The following is a 22,902-nucleotide window of genomic DNA, read 5'->3' as shown; positions in this document are numbered from 1 at the left end:
TTCATTATGTGGCTGCCCCATCAGTAGTGTTCAGGGTCAGGTTGGATGGGGTTTGGAGCAACCTGCTCTAGTGGAAGGTGTCCCTGCCCATGGAAGGGAGTAGGAATTGTGTGAGCTTTAAGGTGCCTTCCCACCCAAACCAGTCTGTGATTCTATGATTAGGTGCAATCAAAACATGAGTGCTGCCTTGAAGCCTGCTGCTTCTCTAGCTGTTGATCACGATGGCTGAAGCACTAGCACCACAGTTTGGAATAAAATAGGTAGAGGAAATGCCTGGCACCTCTTTGCTGTGTTATTTGTCCCCAGGGAAGAAAAGCATTGCAAATAGTTGTCTGAGTGTATGAGAGGGCAAAAAGTAACCATGTAATTCAGAGCTGCAGAACACAGCTTCGGGTTTGTGCTGATGCATCCCAATGTATCCCATGGAAAACCACCAGAGAACTGAACTCCTCTTCCTACTGTGTTCCGCTTTCCAGGTCAAGCGTCCTCCTTCACACAGCAGCCCCAGGACCAAGTGGTGATCGCTGGGCAGCCCGTGACTCTGCTGTGTGCCATCCCTGAGTACAATGGCATCGTGCTGTGGATTAAAGATGGGCTCGCCCTTGGCGTTGGACGGGACCTCTCCAGTAAGTCGGGGTAATACCCTACCTAAGCATGATAAATAGAGCTATCGCTGCTCAGTGGTGCAGGTGTAGCCACAGTATTTGGAGGCTGATGAGTGCTTTCATTTCAATTACAAATCCCTCCAGCTAACTCAAACAGCAGCATTAAAAGTGGGAAGGAACAAACCTGTTTTCACTCTCACTCAAACCCAAACTGCTGGTTTCCCTGCAGGTGTAACCTGACCCTTTGGAAAGCATCGCTTTTGTTTTGGTTGGCTTTAGGAAAGGGATGTTGTGCTTCCAAAACACAGCCTGAAAGTGTTCGTAGATGTCGGAAGTGTTGGTTTTGACACTCTTAAGAAAGGAAACAAAATCTCTGTTTGCAGAGGCTTCACATAAATGTGCTTATTGCAGCCCAGCGGAGATGACAAGGACTTGTGGCTTCCTTCAACTGTGCTCCTGGCAATTATAGTCTGGCCACAGAATTTCTCAGGTTTCTTGTTCCTTCATCCCTCATGTGCATTGGGATTGAGGGCTTGGTGCAACTCTGAAACAACGGTGAAGGGGTTATACAGCTTATTCTATATACTTTGCTGGAAAATACTAATCTTTTAGTGAAATATTTCACATCACCAATGGAGAGTGTTTGCTTGACTGCCAGAAACCTGGGAAGGCGCTGAGCCCGTCAGCCTTGTCCCCTGGGCACGGCAGAGGTTGTACACGTGTGACATTGCCTCTGCTCAACTTCTGCATAGCACAGAGAGGGTTTTCCTTCCAGGCAAGCAGCAGCGTTCAGATACCGGGGGAGGATCGGTGTTTTGCAGCCTCCAGGGACCCTGCTCTTCTCTAGCGTGCAGCGCTGGCTTTACCTTGTCCTCTTTTTTCTCTTTAATACGTATAATTACTCATTTCTCAGACCTGCCTGGGCAAGCAGTCCCCTCTTCAGCTCGTTTCCAAAGCTCCATGCTGCAACTTTTACATACATCAGAGAGCTGAGCTTCCCATGCAAGACCTTGCAACACGAACGGGTAACAACAGCTTCACTGCAGCACGTAGCTCATGTGAATGACTTCCACAATTAACAGAGCTAGGGCTGCTTTAAGCAAGAGGAGCTGCCAGCTCACATGATACCAGCTCAGCCAGTGATCTCATTAGCTAAATACAAACAAACCCATCATTTGTATTTCTTGCGGTTCAGGAGAGCAAATCCTGCTGTTGATAGCTGGGGAAACAACAAAAACACAAGAGCGTGCCAAGCTGCCTGCGTTACGCAGCACATTAATCACCAGCGCCAAGAGGGATGGGGTGATGGCAGCTCTTCCTTCTGTGCTGCTTCAGATGTCTCAAAACACACGGCAGGCTGGGAAGGGCTGTTGGTACCCCCGCAGAGCCCTGCCCAACCATCACACAGGTCTCATAGTGGATGTACTTCAGGGTTTCACCACTAGCACATGCATAGCTGACTGAAGGAGTTCAGGCAATCCCTTGACAGGTCTCAGAGGAGTAGGAGGTGATGGGTGTCCTGGTGGGACAGGCTCATCCCTTTTCCTTGGGATTTCAGCAATTACTCCTTCATCAGCTCTTTCTTTTTGAACTCTTAGTACAAAACCCACAGCCTGTTTTGGAATGGTTTGGGTTGGAAGGGACCGTAAAGCTCTTCTGGTTCCATGGGCTTATACTACAGGATTCCAGGTGTTTCCCAGATCTGGGGGGCTCTGGACCCATGCTCTACCCTCTTCATCCTCGGGTTGATGAGTCCTGCTGCCTCCTGACTCGTGCCTTTTGTTCTGCAGGTTACCCACGCTACCTGGTCGTAGGAGACCACCTGTCTGGACAGCATCACTTGAAAATCCTGAGAGCTGATCTCCAAGATGATGCTGTCTATGAATGTCAGGCCATCCAAGCAGCCATCCGATCCAGACCTGCCCGGCTGACTGTCCTCGGTGAGTCCCATCTCCTCATCATGTTGTAGGTTATTTGCCTCTTGTTCTTTGTGCTCATGGTCACATCAAGTTGCTTTGTGAGAGAAAATGTTGCTAAATCAAGAGGACTGGAAATCAATCCATCGTGCTGCGTCTTGATCCCGAGAAGGGTAGCAAAGGAAGCTCTTTGGGGAATATGCCAGTTGTGGGATGAGTAACAGAGGCACAGAATGTTTGGTGCTTCAGCTCTGCAAATATACGTGCTGGTTGAAGAGTGTATATGCATAAATTTAAGGATAGGAAGAGTGTTGGTGCCATCAGTGCAATGTGTGTTACCCTTGCTGCAGTGCCCTTTGGCAGTAGGTCCGGGAGGACTTTACCACTTGAGGAAAGGCTGGTTTCCCTACATCTGTTTTCACTCCTAGGTTTTATTATCTTGTGTTTCTCAGTAATTAATCTTATCCTTGAGCAACACATGTGGATGTTGTATGAGATTACAAACAGAAGATGGCTCCCAACATCTCCTAAAGACCTTTTTTGAGTGGCAGAAGGGAGAATAGCGCTGGCAAAGGTGAAGGGCTCTGTCTGGCAAAGTGATGTGGAGTGCTGGGAAAAGGCAGGCAGCATCACTATGACTTCCCAGAATGGACGTGGCTTCAGGGAAGTGAATGGAAATGGTATCTTTCTTGAAAAGCTTGGACAAAAACCAGTCTGCATTGCTGAATTGATACGTCCTGAACCTCTGCAAGCCATGTCACCTTCCCCTCCTTCACCTGGGCTCCCTCCTTGTGTCACAAAGGTTGAATACATTGCTGGAGCCAGACAAAAGAAATAATGTTATTTAATTAGAGCTAAAGATTTCAAACCTAATTTAGTCCCAGGGCGCAGGGGTGTACGTCAGAGCTCAGAGCTGCTGCACAGCGTTGATTGAGCAGAGTGGTGCTTTTATGGATCAAAAGGAAATCATTATTATCTTTGGGGTTATGGAATGTGTTGAATAGATGGTAGTTAATGTTTATGTGAATATACATGGTAGTTGCTAATTGGTACATTTACCTAAGATGTTCAGCAACTTGTATATACAGACTGTTTTCCTTTTAAGAAAATTAAAGTTACAGCACATTCAACTTAAGGCAAATCGATGAGAAAATGAGGCTTTGCAACCCATCTGTAGAATGTCTTTCACTTCAGAAGTATTTATGCAGATGTTCAGGAGGGATTTAAGGCTGGTTGGGGAGGCAGGAGTGATAACACCATTGCAAAGGGGCTGGAGGGGCAGTAGCAGTCATCAGCTCGCACTTGGATACCTTTGTGGTAGGATGGTGTGTCCGGATGCTCCCGTCTGTGGTCCGTGTTTTAGCCAGCCCAATGGAGGGGAATAGAATTGGCATGTTGAGAGTAGACACTTCCAACTATGTGTCAAAAGCTGGCACTTGTGAATCTGACTTGATGAGCCTGCTTTAGTCATGAGCTAAGCAGCCATCACCAGTGGGACATGGATCACCCAAAAGACATTGGAGGAGTTCTGGGAAACCCCATCCCACCCTATCACACCCCAGCCTTGCCTCTGGAAAACACCTTCCCTGTTTCTTTTGTGTCTGTCGGTGCTTCCTTGTCCGTTCTTGCCAGCTTTTCCACTTCTTTGGTATCAAGAAATCCCCTAATGCTCTTGAATTCAGTTTCCAACTGCTGTCATTCATGTCAGACAACAGCTTTATGGGGCTGATGCCTCCTACTTCCCTGCTCAGAGGCAGAGCTAACACTGTATTTTAATTAAATATTTAAGGTTTTGTCACATTGTTTTCAAATCTACATGGTTAAATGGAGTGGAACAGATCATTCCATAGCCTTGGAAGTCCAAACATTCAGACAGATGAGCCTATTAGTGTCATCAGCACCAGGGAAAATCTCGTATTGATGGAGTCTCAGGGATAACTATCGCTTGGGAACTTGGCTCACCCATCCCAAAGCTGAAGGATCTCCCTCCTACCATTGCCCTGTCCCGGGAAGGAGTCACTGCACTGATCAAGCTGGTGAGATGGGACTTTGGACATACGGAGGCATCCGTGTTTTCAGGGCAGCAGTTTGGCAGGGGAGCCCAAGACAGGCAGGCTTTGGGAAGCCACTGGAGGGCTGTTTGCTACGTGGTACATCTTTAACGGCAGGGCTTCTTAATTTATGATGTGTTTAACTAAGCTGGGGTATTAATTAACTGAAGTACGAGCCTGATTAGGACTTGGAGAGATTTGAAAATAAAATCAGACAGCGATGGAGAGAAATTGCAAAGCAAACACTTTGGCTGTAACCACTGGAGAGTTCCCTTCGGTCTTCCATCAAAGCTGGGAGCAGGGAGGGCAAATACAAGAGATTATATAGCCACCAGATGTGTGTTGTTAAAATATGCCAACCCGTGTCGTTGAAGGAGCCAGAGGGCTGGCTTGTGGATCCTACCGCACCCGGGGGAGCGGGAGGGAATGGGAAGCCCCGCAGCCGAGCTGGGAATTGCAGGCGTGTTAATTAGTGTTGAGTTCCTGCATCTCGGAGGCAGCCAAGCAAGGAGGAACCTTGAAGAGAACATTGGCATCCCCGGGAGGGAGGAGAGGGGATGGAAAAGGGAGCTTGGGCTCGCTGCACTGATCTGCTGGTGGCATCGCAGAGCCTCAGTGGTGATGGGAGTCCAGGTTGGGAAGAGCATATGGACAGGGAGGTGGTGAGGAAGCTTGTTGGTAGAGTGGTTGGCAGGAGCATCCCAAGCCTGTCCTGGTCTGTGGTCCTCCCCAGGAGGAGATGTGATGCCTCCAGCCCTGCCTTGAACCACAGCGAGCTCCTGTACCCCACTAGCTCTGCAGCTCGATGCAGGGAAAGGGTCAGTTCCAGAGGGATGCTGGTGGGAAATCAGTGACAACCAGGAAAAGGGGAGCATGGGGGAGTGAGGATGAGGGCAGAAGAGCTGCTTCCAGAGACTTAAGGTGAATAATTGATAGCTAATTAACTTGTACATTCACCTTCCACAATCTAATTCCCTGTCTCTTCCCCCTCCACGGCCTCTTCTAATATTAACTCTGCCTTCACGTGTGTCCCATTAGAAATAAAGCTTTCTTTAATCAACATGAATTATTTAACGCTACAGATTAAGTTAATTTGAAGTGAGAACTTCTGCCTTTTAAGATGGCACGAGCCAGGGACAGGAGAAGAGGAAGGTCACCTTGGTGTCAAGTGCATTCACGTTCAATCATGACCCTTTCCCTCATTTTACTTTTATTCCGCTCCTCTTTCTAGCCAAGTCTTCCCAGCCCTCCCCTGCAGAGCAGAGTAAGCTATTTCCATTACCAAAATGATTGCTGGCAGCTTGAGACATCTGTGTTTCCCAGCTTTCCTGCTCTTTAGAGGGTTTGATAGGAAATAAAGAGGTTATGGCCTGCGAAAGGCTGGTTTTCAGTGTGTGTTTGTAAAACAGAGACTAGGTGATGCTTCAAATCCAGAAACAGTTCAGTTTGGGACCATCTTTTCCGTACTTTTTAACTTCTGGATGCAAAATTCAACCTAAACCAGCAGGTAGAGAGTCAGGATGTAAATTCAGAACAGGAAAATAAGTGATGAAAATGTCATTTTCTCCCCCACCATCTCTTCTCCTTGAGAAAGTTTGGGTCTTCACAAAGCTGCATCTTCTGCTGGGAATATTTCCAGTGGTAAAATAGCAACGGGGTCTATTGGGACTGAGACAGAAACATCAAACAATCGAGCACAAATCCCAGATAACCTAAATATTTGATGCCGTGTCTGAGCAGCTTAAGTTTACAGCGCGCTGAGCCGGCTTCTGATGGCACAGGGTGGGTGGGTTTCTTTGCTAGCGTCCCTGCATGGCTCCTGGGGTGGGAAGGTACCTCCACAGGCTTGACCATATCCAGCCAGGCAAATCCAGGGTCTCGGAGGTGCTTGGTGATGTACAAATGCAAGGTGAAAGGAAGCTTCTGCCTTGTGCAGTCTGTAGCTAGATCAAAGAGAGGTACCACATGCTAAAAACTCAGCTGTTGATGGCTCCTCCCAAGGGGGGTTTCACTGGGAAGTGCTCCTCTTCCCCCATTTTGGGGGGATTGGCCTGGCCTGGAAGAGGAGGAAGGTAAAGCAGCATCTACATGAGCTCCTTTCTCCTTACTTCAGAGCAAAACTCTTTCACTTACACCCCAATGAGCACATCTTAGCTGGCTGTGTGGCCCTGGTTTGAAATGCTGTGTGGGACACGTCCAGCACCCTCAGGCTCCTTAATGATGGAGAACAACTTCTCATTTACCTAAATACGGGGGAAGGAAAGCTAAGAACAGGGTTTGTTTCGCGTTTCAGATACACCCACCGTTCTGCTGCCTTTCTGTGCTGTTGTAGGGCTGCTGAGATAGAGCTCAGTGTGCCCAGTTGTTGTGAAAATGGGAGAAGCCCACTGTTCAATCAGGAAATGTAAATATATACATATATATTCATCAAATGCATTAAGAATGATCAATATATTCCTTCCTGGTAGGACAGGGCTGTGTCTGAGCAGTGGCTGGTGTCGAATCACACAGAGGGAAGTTCACTACAAAGATGCTGCCTCCGCTCCCCCAACCCTTGGTCCCATGTTACCAGCTCACACCATCTCTGAGTGGTCTTGCAAGATTCATGTTCTCTGAAAGCCCAGGGCCCCAGGGTTGGGTGATACCGGCAGGTTTTGCTTGTTCTGTCAGTAAATTAATGGTGAGCTGTCGGCACCTCAGAGCCAGGCTTGAATGCTGAAGGAAGATTTGTGTGCCTGGAAGCCCGTCTGTTTGCTTTGAGCTGTATCACTTGGTCTGCCACCTCTCCCATCAAACTTCCCCGTGCTTATGCTCTCAGAGCTGCAACAGCATTCCCAGCTGAATGCTGAGGGCTGAAGGACCACAGAGTAAATAGGAAGAAACACGGTTAGAAATGATGAATGCTGGGGTTATTGTGCCGATCTGTGATTTCTTGCCTCGACGCAGGGAGGGCCTGACCCATGTTTTTATCAAATACATTTGGCTTCTCTCTGCGGAGTCTGCTGCTCTGTTGCAAGCTGATGGATGCAAAGCACATAGAGCTGATGAAAACCCTTCCCAATTCTCTGTCATCCTTTCAGTGCAGTGGTGGCTGCATCCCTTTACCCCTTCGTAGCCCCCCTTGCTGTTCTGCCCACCTGCCTGCCCCTCATACAGTGAGCAATTGCTCCCAGTTCAGATGGCTGTGAAGTTGCCTTTAGATCGTAGAATAATTTGGGTTAGAAGGGACTTTCAAAGGTCATCTACTCCTGCAAGGAGCAGGGACATCTTCAACTAGATCAAGCTGCTCAGGACCACATCCAGCCTGGGCTTGAATGTCTCCAGGAAAATGATGGGGGTGGGTGCTTGCTATGTGTCAAAATCCCTCCGTCCTGCCATGCTCATTGCTTGCATTGCACCACCTCCTGCTCCAGGCACAAACCTCAACATCTCACCCCCAAATTCATCATCCACCACCTAATAGCTCCTGCTCCACGTAGTGGACAGCGGAGATTATTCTGCTTTGTCCCCTTTTGGATAGCTAACACCACACATTCTGCAAAATCTCTCTTTGCTTTGCACGCCTACATGTGTTTCTCCCTCTTGTCAATCAAGACAAACCTCCCCCATCCATATCCTACCTTGTATTGGCATTATACACACGTGCAGCAGCTCCTTTTGTGCCTCTCCCGCGCGCATGCACGGGTGCAGTATGGATTGCAGCGCTGTGCTCTGTGCCTGTTCAGCCGGGGATCCATCACTGCTGGGAACTTGGTGGGCTGTTAGTGACCTGACAACAGTATTGACTCCCCCTCCCCTTGCCTGCTGGCAGAGAAGAATGAGGCCCTCGAAGCGTGGCATCACCTGAGTGACAGCCTCTGCTTTCTTATCGATCCACCCTAATGAAGAATGAAGCCAGGGCTCAGCAGGGGCAGAGGAAATGCTTTTGGGAGGGGATGTGTAAAGCGGCTGTTGAAGGTGGAGGCTGCCCACCCACTCCGGCTCTGCTTGGGCCAGCCTGCAGAGATGTTTTCTTGGCTCTGAGCTTTGCCGGGTTGCTTTTTGCGTGTCTTGCATTACCCCGTCACAGCCAGAGTTTAGGCTTCCTCACACAGCTCCCATCCACAACCAGCCTCCTCCCCATGTCACAGTGGAGAAAGGATTGGGAAAACCCTGTGATGAATCTCTCCTCTTGTTACAAATCCATTGCGGTGCTGTCTGTTCGTGGCATTTTGGACTAGCATTTGATTTTGATGCATCTGTGGCATGATGGCGGGGGGAGGATGGGTTTGGGATCCCTTTCATAATAGAATCACAGGGTTGTTTGCATTGAAAGAGACCTTAAAGCTCATCTAGTTCCACAGGCAGGGACACCTTCCACTAGACCAGGTTGCTCCAAGCCACATCCAGCCCAGGCTTGAACACTGCCAAGGATGGGGCATCATCTCTGGCAGCAGCAGTGACCCAAGAAACAATGGCTGTTTCCAAGGGGTGGGAAGCAGGAGCCAGGATGGAAGCATCACACTGGGTGTCATGCAGCTGGAGATGAATTCCCATGGGGAGAAGCTGTTGGTAGCTGGTGACTTTGCTGGAGATACAGGAACACAGACAGGCTTTAGCAATAAAATAGAGGCTTAGCATGGGTAGGAGAACAAAGGAAGGCGCACCAACACATTGCCTGCTTGGCTTGTTCTCTTGGTGGAAAGGAAATCTAATGATTGATGGCCTGGATGGAAACACACGGGTCCTGGGTCCTGCCAAAGCTTCTATGTGTGACCTTGAGCGAGTCTTTCAGGCTCAAATCCCACTGTTAAAGAAAGGAAGGATTGGGGTGAAGCAGAAATGGGAAACGTTGGGTTCTAAACCTCATCTGCTTTGTACCCTGCATTCATTGCCATTATGGCTGCGACAAGGATGACATCCAGGAGGCTTTTGCAGGCAGTTATTAAAGGGTTGGGCAGTGGCCAAGCAGAAATGCTGCAGAGTCATGGTTTTGGAGACAAGTGTCTATAATCTCCTTCAAATCATAAATCATGCAGAAACTGAACTCTTCTCCCTGTGACCAAGCAGCACACAGGGCATCTTCCTGTCCCTAACATGCCGAACAGCTCGGATAATACAGGGAGCATCCATGCACCCAAGGTGGCTGTTTCTTATTCAGGTTGTTGCTAGGGAAGTTTGCAGAGATTTCTCATAGTGGGTGAGAAGTGACTTTCAAATCAGAGGCAGCATGAAAAATTGCAATGGGAAAATAAAGGCTTTCGTGGTATCACATCTAATTGCTAACAAAGACAGCAATCGCACCCCTCGTGTTTGGTTCACCAGCAAAAGGCAGGTACCAGCTGCCCCGTATGTATTTGACTCCAACTGGTAGGTTTAAAAGATGCAGAAGGTATTTAATAATAATGATAATGATTTACATTTATATAGTGCTTTGTATCCACTGGGATCGCAAAGTGCTTTATATATCTATGGATAAAAATATACTGGATAACAAGCGCTCTATCCATCACCAAATCACAGCCCCTTCCCCAGCAAGGCAGCAAGCCGTTCAGGAAAGAGTTGCTGCATTTCCAAAGCTGTTCGCCCTCCTCACTGCCATGGCACTTGGGGTGCTCCACAGTAATCTTGCAGTAAAACCAGGTGATAAAACCACTTTAAAAACAACAATGTCATAAAGAGGAGAACCCTCACTGTCATAAAATGGCACACAGCAGAACAGGAGGAGAAACTTGAAAGGGAGAAGGTTGTAAATAGGGACTGTCGCTGTCATGGAAATAACTCTGGAGGAGGGATGCCATACAGCTGCTCTGGGTTAGGAGGTGAAGAGCTTGGCTAACAGCAGCATCTCCAAAGGGCAGGTACCAACAGAGTAGAGAGGGACCTCCCAAGCTTACTTTGCAGGGGAAAATATGCAAACCTTAGGCTTGAAAGATGCTTCTGCCTCCATGCCCTGCTTTGTCCTGCCACAGAGCAGCTCTCCCTTGGGTGAAATCCAGCCACTTTCCTCCTCCAGCCCCCTGAGCAAGCTCAACCAGTGGCATTGTGCTTTGCCAGCTGAATGCCAGTGTCTCTCCTAGGAAGCATCAAGCCTCAACAGCCCAACATCCACCCCTTGGAAGTTCAGAGCCACTCAGTTGAGACCCTTTGGTGGCAGCATCTTGCTCAGCTGGGTCTGGAGGCAGGGGAGGGAGGGAAGGAAGGAAGGGAGAGAGAAATTGAGGCTCTTAAAGATATTCATTCAAAATTCATAGGCACAAAATTGCAGTCTGCATGGATTTGTTTCCTTTTGGAAATTACAGGAAACTACAGGCACCAACAACTGTTATTCAAATAGCCACTTTAGATGATTAGGATGGCAGGAGGCTGTACTTACACATGCAGACCCAATATAATCAGACGCGAGGCAGGGTGGGAAGGCAAGGCCAGGCAGAAGGAAACTGGAGGAGCTCATAAGCATAAGCAGGCTCTGTGGGAACAGGCATGGGGTCGAATCCAGCCCCACTGGGGTGGGCTGAAGCAGAAGCATCTTGTTAATGTGCACTGGGCTGGAGAGACGGCAGGTTTGGGTTGCAAAAGGAGAGCACAGAGCAGGGTAGCAATTCCTCACTCCTTTTGAGCCAGCAGGTTGCAAGCAGGTAGTGTAAACATCCAAGCACTCTTCTGCTTGAAAGCAAGAGCTTTTCCCTCCCTTGCTCATCCACCATGGCCAGAAACGCACCCTCCTCACCCCCTACTGTCTTCTTACACAATCCCGCTCCCAAACCCATTTTAAATCAAGAAAGAGGGAAAGGTTTTGCCCACCCTGGATTTATTTTAACGATTATAAAAAGCCACCCACACGCTCAAAACCCTGAGCAAATATTGCTTTATGGATTGGCCTGAGGGTGAGCAACGAAACGCAGGCAAAACATCGGAGCCACTGAAGGGTGGAAATTGTATAGCAAAAGTAGACTCTGTAGGTGAGAGGGAGAGATTCTAAGCTTCTTATCTTTATAGTGTTGCTTTGGGGTATCGGTAGTGGTGTGCAGAGCACCCAAGAGCATCTCATCCTCTTCCTCGCCACTCGCAGCAGCATCTCCCACCCCACCAGCCCCTCTCCCTATGGTGCTGAGGCTCCTTCCTGCGGCTGGACAGCTTCCAGGAACCCTCGCGAGTCTCTCAAGGTGTTGGTAAATGTTTGCACACAGGCGAGCGTCCCATCTGCGGGCGTGTTGGGCGCGCGTTGGCAGCCGTGAACACGTGGCTTGGCAAGGCTGGAGCTGGAAGCGCCCGCAGAGGGAAGCAGGCACACGGCATCCAGCGCTGTGCTGCAGGGCTGGACCCGAACACGAAGCCTTCGGAGCCCTCAGCTTGCCAGACCCACAGCCTCTGTGGTGCAAGAGCCTTTCTCTGGTCACGAAGGACTTTATGTATCATAGAATCACAGAGTGGTTTGGGTTAGAAGGGAGCTTAAAGCTCATCCAGTTCCAACCCCATACCACCAGCAGGGATGCTTTCCCCTAGAGCAGCTTGCTCCAAGCGCTGTCCAACCTGGGCTTGAACAGAACTTCTCTGGGCAACCTGTGCCAGCAGGGAAGAACTTCTTCATAATATCTAATCTAAATCTCTCCTCTGCCAGTTTAAAGCCATTCCCCCTTGTCCTGTCACTCTTGTGCCTTTTGGGCTGACCTTGAGTATGTGTGTTGGCCCGACACATGCTGACGTGCTGTTTTGCACGCTCCAGCTTCCCTTTCTTGTCTTTACAAGTGCTTTTCTCTTATCCAGGAGTATTTTGCAAAACTTCACAAGCTTTTAGTGGCAAGTGGCTTTTGCTAAGAGGCTGTTGATAAATCAGACTGGATGGCAGGAGGGCTTTCGTACCGTATTCTCTTCCTTTCCATTGGAAAAAGTGGCTTATCTGCTTTGGCGAATAAAGGTTCTTCTTCCTTATCCATACTGAAATCTTATCTAAACTGGTTCAGGTGGCGGAGCTGAGAGAAGGAAGTAATTAAGCAAGAGACAGGTGAAATGCTGACATTATTATTACTTAAATGGCCCAAACCTTTTACCTCGGGTATCTCTTTCTTTTTTTTTACTGCTGGTGAGCATATAACAAGGGAGAAATGGGTTGTTTCAGGTTATCTTCCCCATCCACACACATGCAGCTTACCCCCCCCACCCCAATATAAATCTCTTTTAACTGCTTCTGTTGGCAAGACAGAGAAATAATTAAGGCGAAGGTGGCTGAAATGTTGATGTTATTACTGTAATGCAGCAGCCTGTTTAGTTTCTTTGCCGATGAAATGCAACCAGGGGAAAATCAGTTTTAAAGATTACCTCCCAGAGATACAAATAAAGGAGAGGAAACCATGTAGTCAGGAAGAAATGGTCTCAAACTAGGAAACATTTCAAAGTCTGTGACAGTCTCTTAGGGGCTTTTAAGACCACAATTTACCTTTTGACTGCATTCTATTTTCTCTGAAATCCTTTATTTCCTTCTTATTTATTGACTGGAGAGACAGCACAAAAACGAGAAAGTGATTCTTGAGCCACTGGTCTTAAAAATCCATAGAAGAAAATTGTTCTCCAGGGGGTGGGTTTTTTCTTGTTGTTGGGCTCCTTTTATTCCCTCCCCCTTTTATTTTAGCAATCTCAATGCACCAGGGCTTAATTGAATTGCTTTGCCATAGAGGGGCCTTGAACCGGAAGGTAGCAAGGTCAGTGTGGAGTGAGAAGCCCTGATTAGGGAGACGGGAACTGTGGCAATAACATGGTGGGATGTGGAATGCGTCTCGCTCCAGGCCATGCATGTGATGGAGCTGCCAGGTCTCTTCATCCACATGCAAACACCACATCAGGAGCTGGCAGTGGAATGGCAGTGATATGTTCCAGGTGGGATTGCTTGTGTTTCAGGGATGGCACTTATAGCCTTCTATGAGGAAGTGACTAGGTGGAGGGATGATGGTAGAGCGGTAGATGTAGTTTTTTCTTGATTTCAGTAAGGCATTTGATACTGTCTCCCACAGCATCCTCACAGATAAGCTAAGGAAGTGTGGGCTTGACGATCAAGTAGTGAGGTGGATCGAGAACTGGTTGAAAGGAAGAAGGCAGAGAGTTGTGGTCAATGGCGCAGAATCTAGCTGGAGGTCTGTGACTAGTGGAGTTCCTCAGGGGTCGGTGCTGGGACCGGTGCTGTTTAATATTTTCATCAATGACCTGGATGAGGGAACTGAGTGCACCCTCAGCAAGTTTGCTGATGACACAAAACTGGGAGGAGTGGCTGACACACCAGAGGACTGTGCTGCCATTCAGCGAGACCTGGACAGGCTGGAGAGTTGGGCGGGGAGAAACTTGATGAAATTTAACAAGGGCAAGTGTAGAGTCTTGCATCTGGGGAAGAACAACCCCATGTACCAGTACAGGTTGGGGGTTGACCTGCTGGAAAGTAGTGAAGGGGAAAGGGACCTGGGGGTCCTGGTGGATAGGAGGATGACCATGAGCCAGCAATGTGCTCTTGTGGCCAAGAAGGCAAATGGCATCTTAGGGTGCATTAGAAAGGGAGTGGTTAGTAGGTCAAGAGAGGTTCTCCTCCCCCTCTACTCAGCCTTGGTGAGGCCGCATCTGGAATATTGCGTCCAGTTCTGGGCCCCTCTGTTCAAGAAGGACAGGGAATTGCTTGAAGGAGTCCAGCGCAGAGCCACAAAGATGATTAAGGGAGTGGAACATCTCCCTTATGAGGAGAGGCTGAGGGAGCTGGGTCTCTTTAGCTTGGAGAAGAGGAGACTGAGGGGTGACCTCATCAATGTTTACAAATATGTAAAGGGTAGGTGTCAGGATGATGGAGCTAGGCTTTTTTCAGTGATATCCAGTGATAGGACAAGGGGCAATGGGTGTAAACTGGAACATAGGAAGTTCCACGTTAACATCAGGAAGAACTTCTTTACTGTAAGAGTGACAGAGCACTGGAACAGGTTGCCCAGGGGGGTTGTGGAGTCTCCTACACTGGAGATATTCAAGGCCCGCCTGGACAAGTTCCTGTGTGATGTACTGTAGGTTACCCTGCTCTTGCAGGGGGGTTGGACTAGATGATCTTTTTAGGTCCCTTCCAACCCTTGGGATTCTGTGATTCTGTGATTCTGTGATTCTGTGATATGGGCATGCCTGGTGCTCGGATTAGCATGTCATAGAATCACGGAATGGTTTGGGTTGGAAGGGACCCTAAATACGCAGAGTACCATTTTGGTAAGAGATGCTTTTCAGCAACCCTAGAAGCTGTCAATGAACTGTCCCTTCCCAGGTGTCTCCAAGCCCTCAAACTTCCTCCTAAGAGCACGCACGTCTCCACCATCACCTACCTTCCTGCTGCCTTTTAGCCTGGTCCCAGCATCACATCCCATTGGCCTTGGTGGCATCCCACTGGCTCATCACATGGTGGTTTCCCACCACCACACACGTGTGCTGCGCACACGTTGCTGTCTGTGGGTGCTCCCTGCTGGGAATGATACTGAGATGTGCTGGAAAAGGAATGATAATCTTAAAGCAACCCTGCAGTGCTGGCCTAGTTAGACTGTCCCCAGCTGTGAGCTAACTCTGCTGCCCAATGAGCCCCTGGAAATGGCTCTGTTTGAGAGGAAATAACTACATTAAAATATAGCGCATCAGCATAGGCTAATATGGGTCAGAATTGGTGCAGCCCAGTAATTACAGTCTGGGCTGAAATCCTTTTAGGCCATCCAGTCTGTCTTTCAGCTAGCTGTGTTTTATTACCCCTAGCTTCTCTCGCCCTGCCTTCACAGAAAGGACCACGTTAAGACACCTCCCGCTCCTCCATCACTAAGGTTGTCCTCATTGGTACTTTTCTGCTTAGCTTCTGAGTTTGCACAAAATAAGGATCTACTGCAGAGGCTGAGCTGCCCATCTTCTCCTTCCATCCTCCAAAGCAGTTTGGGTGGTACCAGGGCTTCAGTCGCCAACAGGCAGCGCAACGATGTCCACAGTGGGGTGGGGAGGACAAGGAGCACCCACAACCCTGGGTGATGCCCCTGGGAGAGCTGGAAGAGGGATTTCAGCCTCAGGAAGCCTGCTGGAACTGGAGCACAGATTTCATACACAGGCTTCTCTCTGTGGCTCTGCAGCTTTCTGCTCAGCTCCCTAGGCAGGACTTGGAGGTACTTTGCTATTCAAAGGTACCTTTGGCTGGTGCAAAGGCACAAAGAAGGATGGAAGAGTAAAACTGCAGAGGTTTGAAAAGTTTCCCCTTCGGAATGAAGGATTTTGATGCAATTGAAGTAAAAAAAGACAGATTTGGGCAAGATGTCCTCTGGAACAAAACTGTACCTTTTAAGACCACGTGTGCCAGTACCAATTGGCATCCCTGGGCTTGAACGTCTCCTGTGCTGCTGTGTGGCATCTACCATGATGTGCTGTGTTGTATGTTAGTGGCCGGGAACCCCAGGCTCTCTCTTGGAGGCAGGAGCTGTATCACAGGACAGGTTTGGGAGGGTTGTGTCCATTAACATGGCAGAGAAATGAAATCAGAACCATTACCACCCATCTCCCAGCTGTCCGTGTGATCTCTATCCTATTCTTCCCATCTCCTGTAAACCTTGTCTGATTTATGCCACTCTGGGGAGGGAAAGCATTCCTGGGGATGTGGATCAAGGCAGCAGGACCCTCACCCTGCAATTCCCAGCACCAGGACACCCCGCTTCCCTCCATGCCTCCATCACTGCAGCGAGAGCACCCTCTCCTGTCCCAGCTCTGCCTCACTGAGCTTTCTTTTCCCTGCTCCCTTCCCTCAGCCTGTGCTGAGGGCACACCACATCCCGCCGTGAGGATGTGGGTCCCGGTGCCAGATGGACCCACACCTTGTCCCAGCACAGTGATGTGCAGCCAGCAAAGTCTTTTTTAGGAGCACTGGGGGAATATTTAAGTAAAAAGCAATTTCTAGGAGAGGTCTGTTATAATTACTAATTAGATCTGGTTATAATTATCTCTCTTTGCAATCCCATACCTGCTGCAGAATGGCTCCGGTTCCTCCTAACAATTAACAGAGAAAGTCTTTTATGATACACCGGGTGATTACATTGCAATTGCAACCTCCGTAGCGAATGCTGACTTATTAAAGAAGGGCCGATATTTACAGAGGAATATTGTGATCAAATTAGGCTAAAATTAACTGGAGTAAATTAAGAATACAGGGTTTTTTTCAGCTGCTTCCTTTCCTCTCCTGCCACAGAGCTGCCTCTGGGTTTGTTCCAAACGCTCTGTGTTGATTGAGGTACTTGACTGGGCAAAAAAGACATGGGAAGTGGCAACAACCCATTTCTCTGGTTTGCCTCTGTGTGAAATCGGCATTCACAAATCCCTCTTGCTCATCAGCCTCCTCCCGCTCGGATAATGGAGAAGAGAAGGCTCAGGGGAGATAGTAGAGCAGCTTCCAGTGCATAAAGGAGCTAGAAGAAAGCTGGAGAGGGGCCTGTAGGGATAGGATATGGGGTTTAAACTGACAGAGGGGAGATTAAGATTAGTTATTAGGAAATTCTTTACTCTGAGGGTGATGGGACACTGGCACAGGGTGCCCAGAGAAGCTGTAGCTGTCCCATCCCTGGCAGTGCTCACGGCCAGGTTGGAGCAACCTGAGCTTTAATGCCCCTTCCAACCCAAACCTATGATTCTATGATAATGGCAAGCCACAAAACTACAGGGCAATACCCAAACCTCCCCTCAAGCTTTAATAAGCTTGCAGAAGGCCCTGCTGCGCTGAGATCCAGCCCAAAGTGCTCATCACACACTTCCTGTTCAGGGCATGAGTTCTCTCAGAGCAATAGCAAGAGGGATGGATTTCCCCCAGCGATGCTCAACCCAACCCTCACTTGTACTTAAGGCACGTCTTAATACCTCCAAAGTGACAGCTGGTGCTTGGCATTAGGAAGAATCACGCAAAGAGGAATTTGGAGGTTGGTTTAATAGCAGTGGGCCCCACAAAATAATCATCAGGTGAGCTGAGGGTTTGTTCTTTTCAGCACAAAGCGAATTATTGATGAGCTCAGAGTGATTTCTGGGACGGTTGGTTCTGTAGGTATCTAGGAGAGAGCTGATGCAGGCAGACGTGGCTGTGGCAGTGCGGGTGGGTTATGTGGACTGTTGCTTTGCTTCTCCTGAGTAGGAGGCTGAATCATCCTAAATAATAGAGTAGCAGAGGATGGTGGAGGTAATGAATAATATTGTCTCTGGCCCAAACTTTGGATAAATTATCCTTCCAGTTCAAATTCATCAATTTGACAGGCTTTGCAAATAGCTTCTGATTCACCAACTTCTTCACCTTTACTTGATCACCTCATCCTTAATTCTCGGCATCAAAGTCGTGCTGAAAGAGGGGTCCTGTACTGCATCTTTGGCAGCTCCTGGCTCTTCTCTTAATCCAGGATCTCCATTCTGGTTTAATGGCACCTAGGCAGTACCTGCCAGTCCAGCCTGTGATTCTGTGTGCAAAACCAGGCCAAGTGCAGTGGCTGGTAGAACTTAGGATGCTGTTCATATCATCAGCATTTGAGAGAGGTGGACATGGGGCATTCTTCAGCTGGACTTTGGGAAGCTGCTCACTGAAGTTGCAGTGGTTGGGATGAAAGCTTTTGCAGTGGAAAGATGAAGATGTTCTCTTTTCCCTCCCCTGTTCCAGTGGAAGAAGCTCACATGAAGTCTTTGAGAAGGTTTTAGGTTTTGTCCTCTTTCTTCCACTTCTTTCCTTCAAAAAAGAAGCAGTAAGAGAAATGAGCGAGTTAAAACGAGGGGAAAAGCCCTCCTTTTTTCAGGATGGTGATGGCACATGTGATCCCTCAGGGACAGGTACCAATATAGAGTGGAGGAAAAGGCAGAGCCGCCCCCAAAGGATGTTTGTGCTGTTCCTACTCCTCCATTCCAAGTATGTTCTTTCCTCTGGCTCCAGCTCGTGAGAGATGAGGCTGGTGATGGTTGTGTTACAGGGTTTTCCTCCTACAGGTCCTACCCTGGGGAATCAGGAAGGGAAGTGAGTGTTCACTATTCACATCACACACGAGTGTTCACGAGAGCTGTGAATTAACCAGTGTGACACCCAGAATAGGCTGTCCTTCTGGAGTCCCACCTCATTCCTCCACTGCCTTGCTGCAGTGAAGGGGAAAATTAACAATACTTTGTGCTTTGGGAGTGATTCTTCCATGGAAATCACTCTTAGAGACTGGCAAGCACTGGGGAGAGAGGGTATTTGCAAGAAGAGCAGGGGGTTGTTGGGAAGGGGAGGCCATCTCAGGCCACGTTTCAAGTCAATTTGTACCATCCCCGGCGCCATGGAGGGTGTAAAAAAGGAGAAATCAAAGCCCCCCCCCCCTCCGGAGTTAAGTTTTTCTCCCTGTTCTCAGCCTGCCTTTGCATTAGTGCAGCACAACAAATTGTTACTTGAATTGGTAAAAACACCAAGGCCAGGGCAGCTGCAGCATCCTCCTTTTCTCCACTGTAATGAGTCATATATTTACTTAACGTATCCCTGCTCCTCTGACCTCTCCGCCTTGCTGCACACCCCTTTCCTGGTTAGGATCCCCAGCCCTAATTGCTTGCTGCCTGGGCCTGTAACACATATGCTTCAGGCTGCAAGAACAGAGCAAAGGAGGATGGAGGAATCGGTGCATTAATCCCTGGTTTTACTACAATGCTCGCAGTGCTGGGCATCCCTGCAGAGCACAGTGACACTCATCCACCCCTCTGAACAAACTGAGACAGCAAGGAGCAGGCAGGGTTCACCTTTCCATTTGGGTTGGAGATGAAATAGCCAGAGAAATAATTACAAAGCCAATTACTGGTGGGTTGAGATTAGGATAGCAATGTCCCACCATGGTCTGAATTAGGTCATATGAGCCCCTCGAGAGCGACTGGCAGGACCAAGGATGGGTGCTGGACCCAGATGGCCAGAATGAGCCACAGCCTGGCCAATAGAACAGTTTGCTTGGAGCTGGGAAGCTCATGAAAAACTCCTCAGTGTTTTTTCCCTTCACAAACAATCCCCAAACCAAGCTCTGATGCAAACAGGGCTGTTTGCAGGTGTGCGCAACCCTTTTTATTTGTAGCGAGGGTTTATTTGTGAACCTGCTGCTTGGAGGCACCAGGATGAACACTGTCACAGGGAGGCTTAGAAACAGCTGCCATGCACAAGAGGCACTCCAGAATCAGATGTCAGGTTCCTAAAGCCTTGAGACTGCGTGAAGAAGTGAGGGGATTTCTAGTGACAATTAAAATGCTTTGCCTCTGTTACTGGTGGAGCATCCCAGGGTCATGTTCTGCAGCTTTGCAGTCCTGAGGACTACAAGCATGTTTGTTTCATTGTGATGAAATGCTTTGCTCCTCCTCTTTTCAAACGGATTTAGGATCTGGGCTATAAGAAGAGTGAGAAATGATGTGACAAGCACAGCACAGATTTGGTGCTGCTGAGTTAGCTGGCAGAGGTTCTCTGCCCATCCCTTCCACCCTGCGGAAGCTGAGCAAGGCATTGCCTCTCTCAAAAGCAATCCAAACCCCATGGGGTCTCCCTTGGCAACGCCATGGACCCCATTTCTGGGTGAGCAGCTGTACCCTGTGCACACAGACCCCTCTCTGGGGTGGGAAGCAGAGCTCGCAGTGCAGGGACTTCCTTGTTTGGGATCATTTTCATTTCCAGCCTTCCACTACATAAAGGGGCCGACCAGAGAGCTGGAGAGGGGCTTTGGATCAGGTCCTGCAGTGACAGGACAAGGGGAATAGCTTTAGCCTGCCAGAGGGGAGACTGAGATGAGCTCTTAGGCAGAAGCTCTTCCCTGTGAGGGTGCTGAGGCACTGGCACAGGGTGCCCAGAGAAGCTGTGGCTGCCCCATCCCTGGCAGTGTTCAAAGCTGAACTGGATGAGCTCTAAGGTCTCTTAAAGGTTCAAAAGCAAAGAGGCCACTCAGAGTGGGATGAGGGAGGAAACAGACAGCAGGAGCCAAGTCCTACCTGCTGCAGGAGGGGAGACCCAAAGCCTGGCTTGTCTCTGCAGCAGCACATTTAGAGGCAGCATCCCAAAGCAGCCCCGCAGCTACAGGCTGCAGGGGCCCCCAGTCTCACCACTCAGAGCTGGCTGCTCAGCAAGGTTTTCTCCTTAGCTTTCAAAGCGTTGGAGATGAGGACAGCACATCAGGGGAACTCCAGCCCCCGGGTACTTGCCAATCATCCCTGAGACACTCCAGCTAATTATTTTTATCCTTCACGAATCATGTGGCACAGAGGAGGTGCAGGAAACAGGCCGCTCTCGGCATCTCTCTGTTTCTGGCGTAGGCTAATGGTGCCTGTAAATTGCTGCTCAGTGTCAGGGGATCACTGTTTGTAATGAGGCTGAGATTGCTGATGGGCTCTGTGCCGTCCACGCTGCTTCCTCCTGAGACTGCTCTGTGGTGGCTGACCAGGGTTGTTCCTGCTTGAGCACAGTAGGTGAGCAGATAGTTGGTATGGTGGGAGTTGAGATGTAGTTAGCGCTGTCTTGGCCACGTGGCTTTGTGCAGGCAGTATCAGGGGATAAATAATTGTGTCTATGGAGAAGACCAGGCTTAAGGGAGTTGCTGCTTTTCAGCCCATGATGTTTCAGAGATGTTAGATGGAGGCAGAATATCTGGAACTGCAAGGGGAAAAAAAAACCAATCAACCACAAAATCAGAAGGAAACACAACTCTTTCTGCTGCAGGAGCTCATGGGAATCGTCACTCACACCCTATGCTTGCTCCCCTTCCCTTTCCTCGCCTCATTTCCCAGCTCAAATGCACCATCACCCTCCGAGAGGAGCAAGAGTCCCTGACCAGAATGTGTCCCTAGTTGACGTGTTGTTGCCTTTTTTGCTATTGATTCCTTAATTAAAAAAGACTAAAATTCCACCGAGCAGACATTGCTCTGGAACACACCATCAGTCAAAGGGGAAAAAAAGGAAAGGGGAAAAAAATCAATATCCTATTTAGAAAAAAGACTTTTGGGAGCAGATTCTGGAGCAGCCTGAGGTGGTTCCTGCCTTAGAGTAACAGCAAAGGAAGGAAACACCATGTCCGGCAGCAAGAGGAGGGTTCTGGTACCTGATGAATTAAAGATCTCCAGTGAGCTTATGAACACCTCGCACATCTCCCTGTTCTACTACTGGCACTCACCAAGTAAACTGCTCTTGAAGCAAAGCATCTTTCAAAATCAATTCATCTGGGGTGGTGGGAAATCATAACGCACCATTGTCTTCTATGAGAGCCAGGGTCCGGCTGGCTGGATGGGCTGGGAGGGGATGCAAGGAAGAGGCAGTTAGTTGAGCTCTGCTTCCATCTGCAATTGCTCTAGCTCAGCTTGGCTTGTTCACTCTTTTCCCCACACTCTTCAGTCCTTTCTCTCTTCACTGCCCACCTTTCATTAGATCTTTTCCCACAAAACAACCATTTCTAGTAAGGTTGTCACCAGGGAGCCTGCCCATTGCCTTGCAAGGTGCCATACACAAGCACCCCCATCCCTAAAGATGGTACAGATCCCCGTATCTTTGTGCTCCTCTCAGAGACAAACCCTTGCAAAGCCACCAAACATAGCAAGCCCAAAGGATTATAGAATGGATTAAAGAAAACTTCTTCCTGTTATCTAATCTAAATCTACCCTCTTGTGTATCCACCCAATGTTCTACCTGTAAGCAGACACCAGGAAGCTTTCCTGCTATTGCAGCCCAATTTTTCTCCTACAATACAATTGTCCTAATGGGTCTGCCTTGGTGGGGATGCCTCAAAGAGGGGACCTGAGTGCAAACAGCAGCTCTGAGGGAACCCCCTCTGACCAGAACTTTAAAGACTTGTATAATTTATCACAGAAAGGGGATCTTATGCAAGGATAAATGATCTCAGGAGTGTCTCAGTGGGACAGGAGGGCAGACAAGGGCATGCAAAGCTTGCATCTGCAAGGCTGAACCTTTTCCATAGGGCAATGGAGCTGTGCTGCTCTCTGATAACCAGAGTCAGGCTGAACCCAGACACATGTCAATGCTGGGAACGCTGTGATTGATTGTGCTCCATCGTGGAAGGGCTGGGTTTGGTTTTCTCTAACATATCTGTCCCCACCACTGTCGTAGATAAGGCATTGCAGCTCATCGATCCAACCCCTCTGATTGTTGCTGTATTCATCCCTAATGATTTGCTCAGCCCTTATTGCTGCTGAAGGAACAGAGCAGTGACCTCTGCAGTGTAGGCACATCCCTGGCATTTAGCAAGCCTCACATGGGATGTGTCATCTAGAGAGCATCATCAGTGGGTCATTTGCTTGATTTCTAAATGCTGCTCACAACACTTAAAATAGAGCTGGAGGAGTTGTTCTTTGTTT

The 22,902-nt window shown here is 48.8% G+C and overlaps 1 protein-coding gene across 8 annotated transcripts in view; it reads left to right on the top strand.

Moving 5' to 3' along the window:
- Nucleotides 1-22,902, top strand: part of KIRREL3 (kirre like nephrin family adhesion molecule 3) — a 274,316-nt gene that overhangs the window by 203,121 nt on the left and 48,293 nt on the right. For all 8 annotated transcript variants that reach the window (XM_065696938.1, XM_065696937.1, XM_065696932.1 and 5 more), the window contains 2 exons: nt 477-626; nt 2,396-2,545. In XM_065696938.1, the coding sequence (XP_065553010.1) occupies nt 477-626; nt 2,396-2,545 (300 nt within the window). The remainder of the gene's footprint in view (nt 1-476; nt 627-2,395; nt 2,546-22,902) is intronic.

The sequence above is a fragment of the Lathamus discolor genome, chromosome 17 (genome assembly GCF_037157495.1).
Source record: "Lathamus discolor isolate bLatDis1 chromosome 17, bLatDis1.hap1, whole genome shotgun sequence".
NCBI lineage: Eukaryota > Metazoa > Chordata > Aves > Psittaciformes > Psittacidae > Lathamus > Lathamus discolor.
This window is presented reverse-complemented; position numbering and strand designations above follow the sequence as displayed.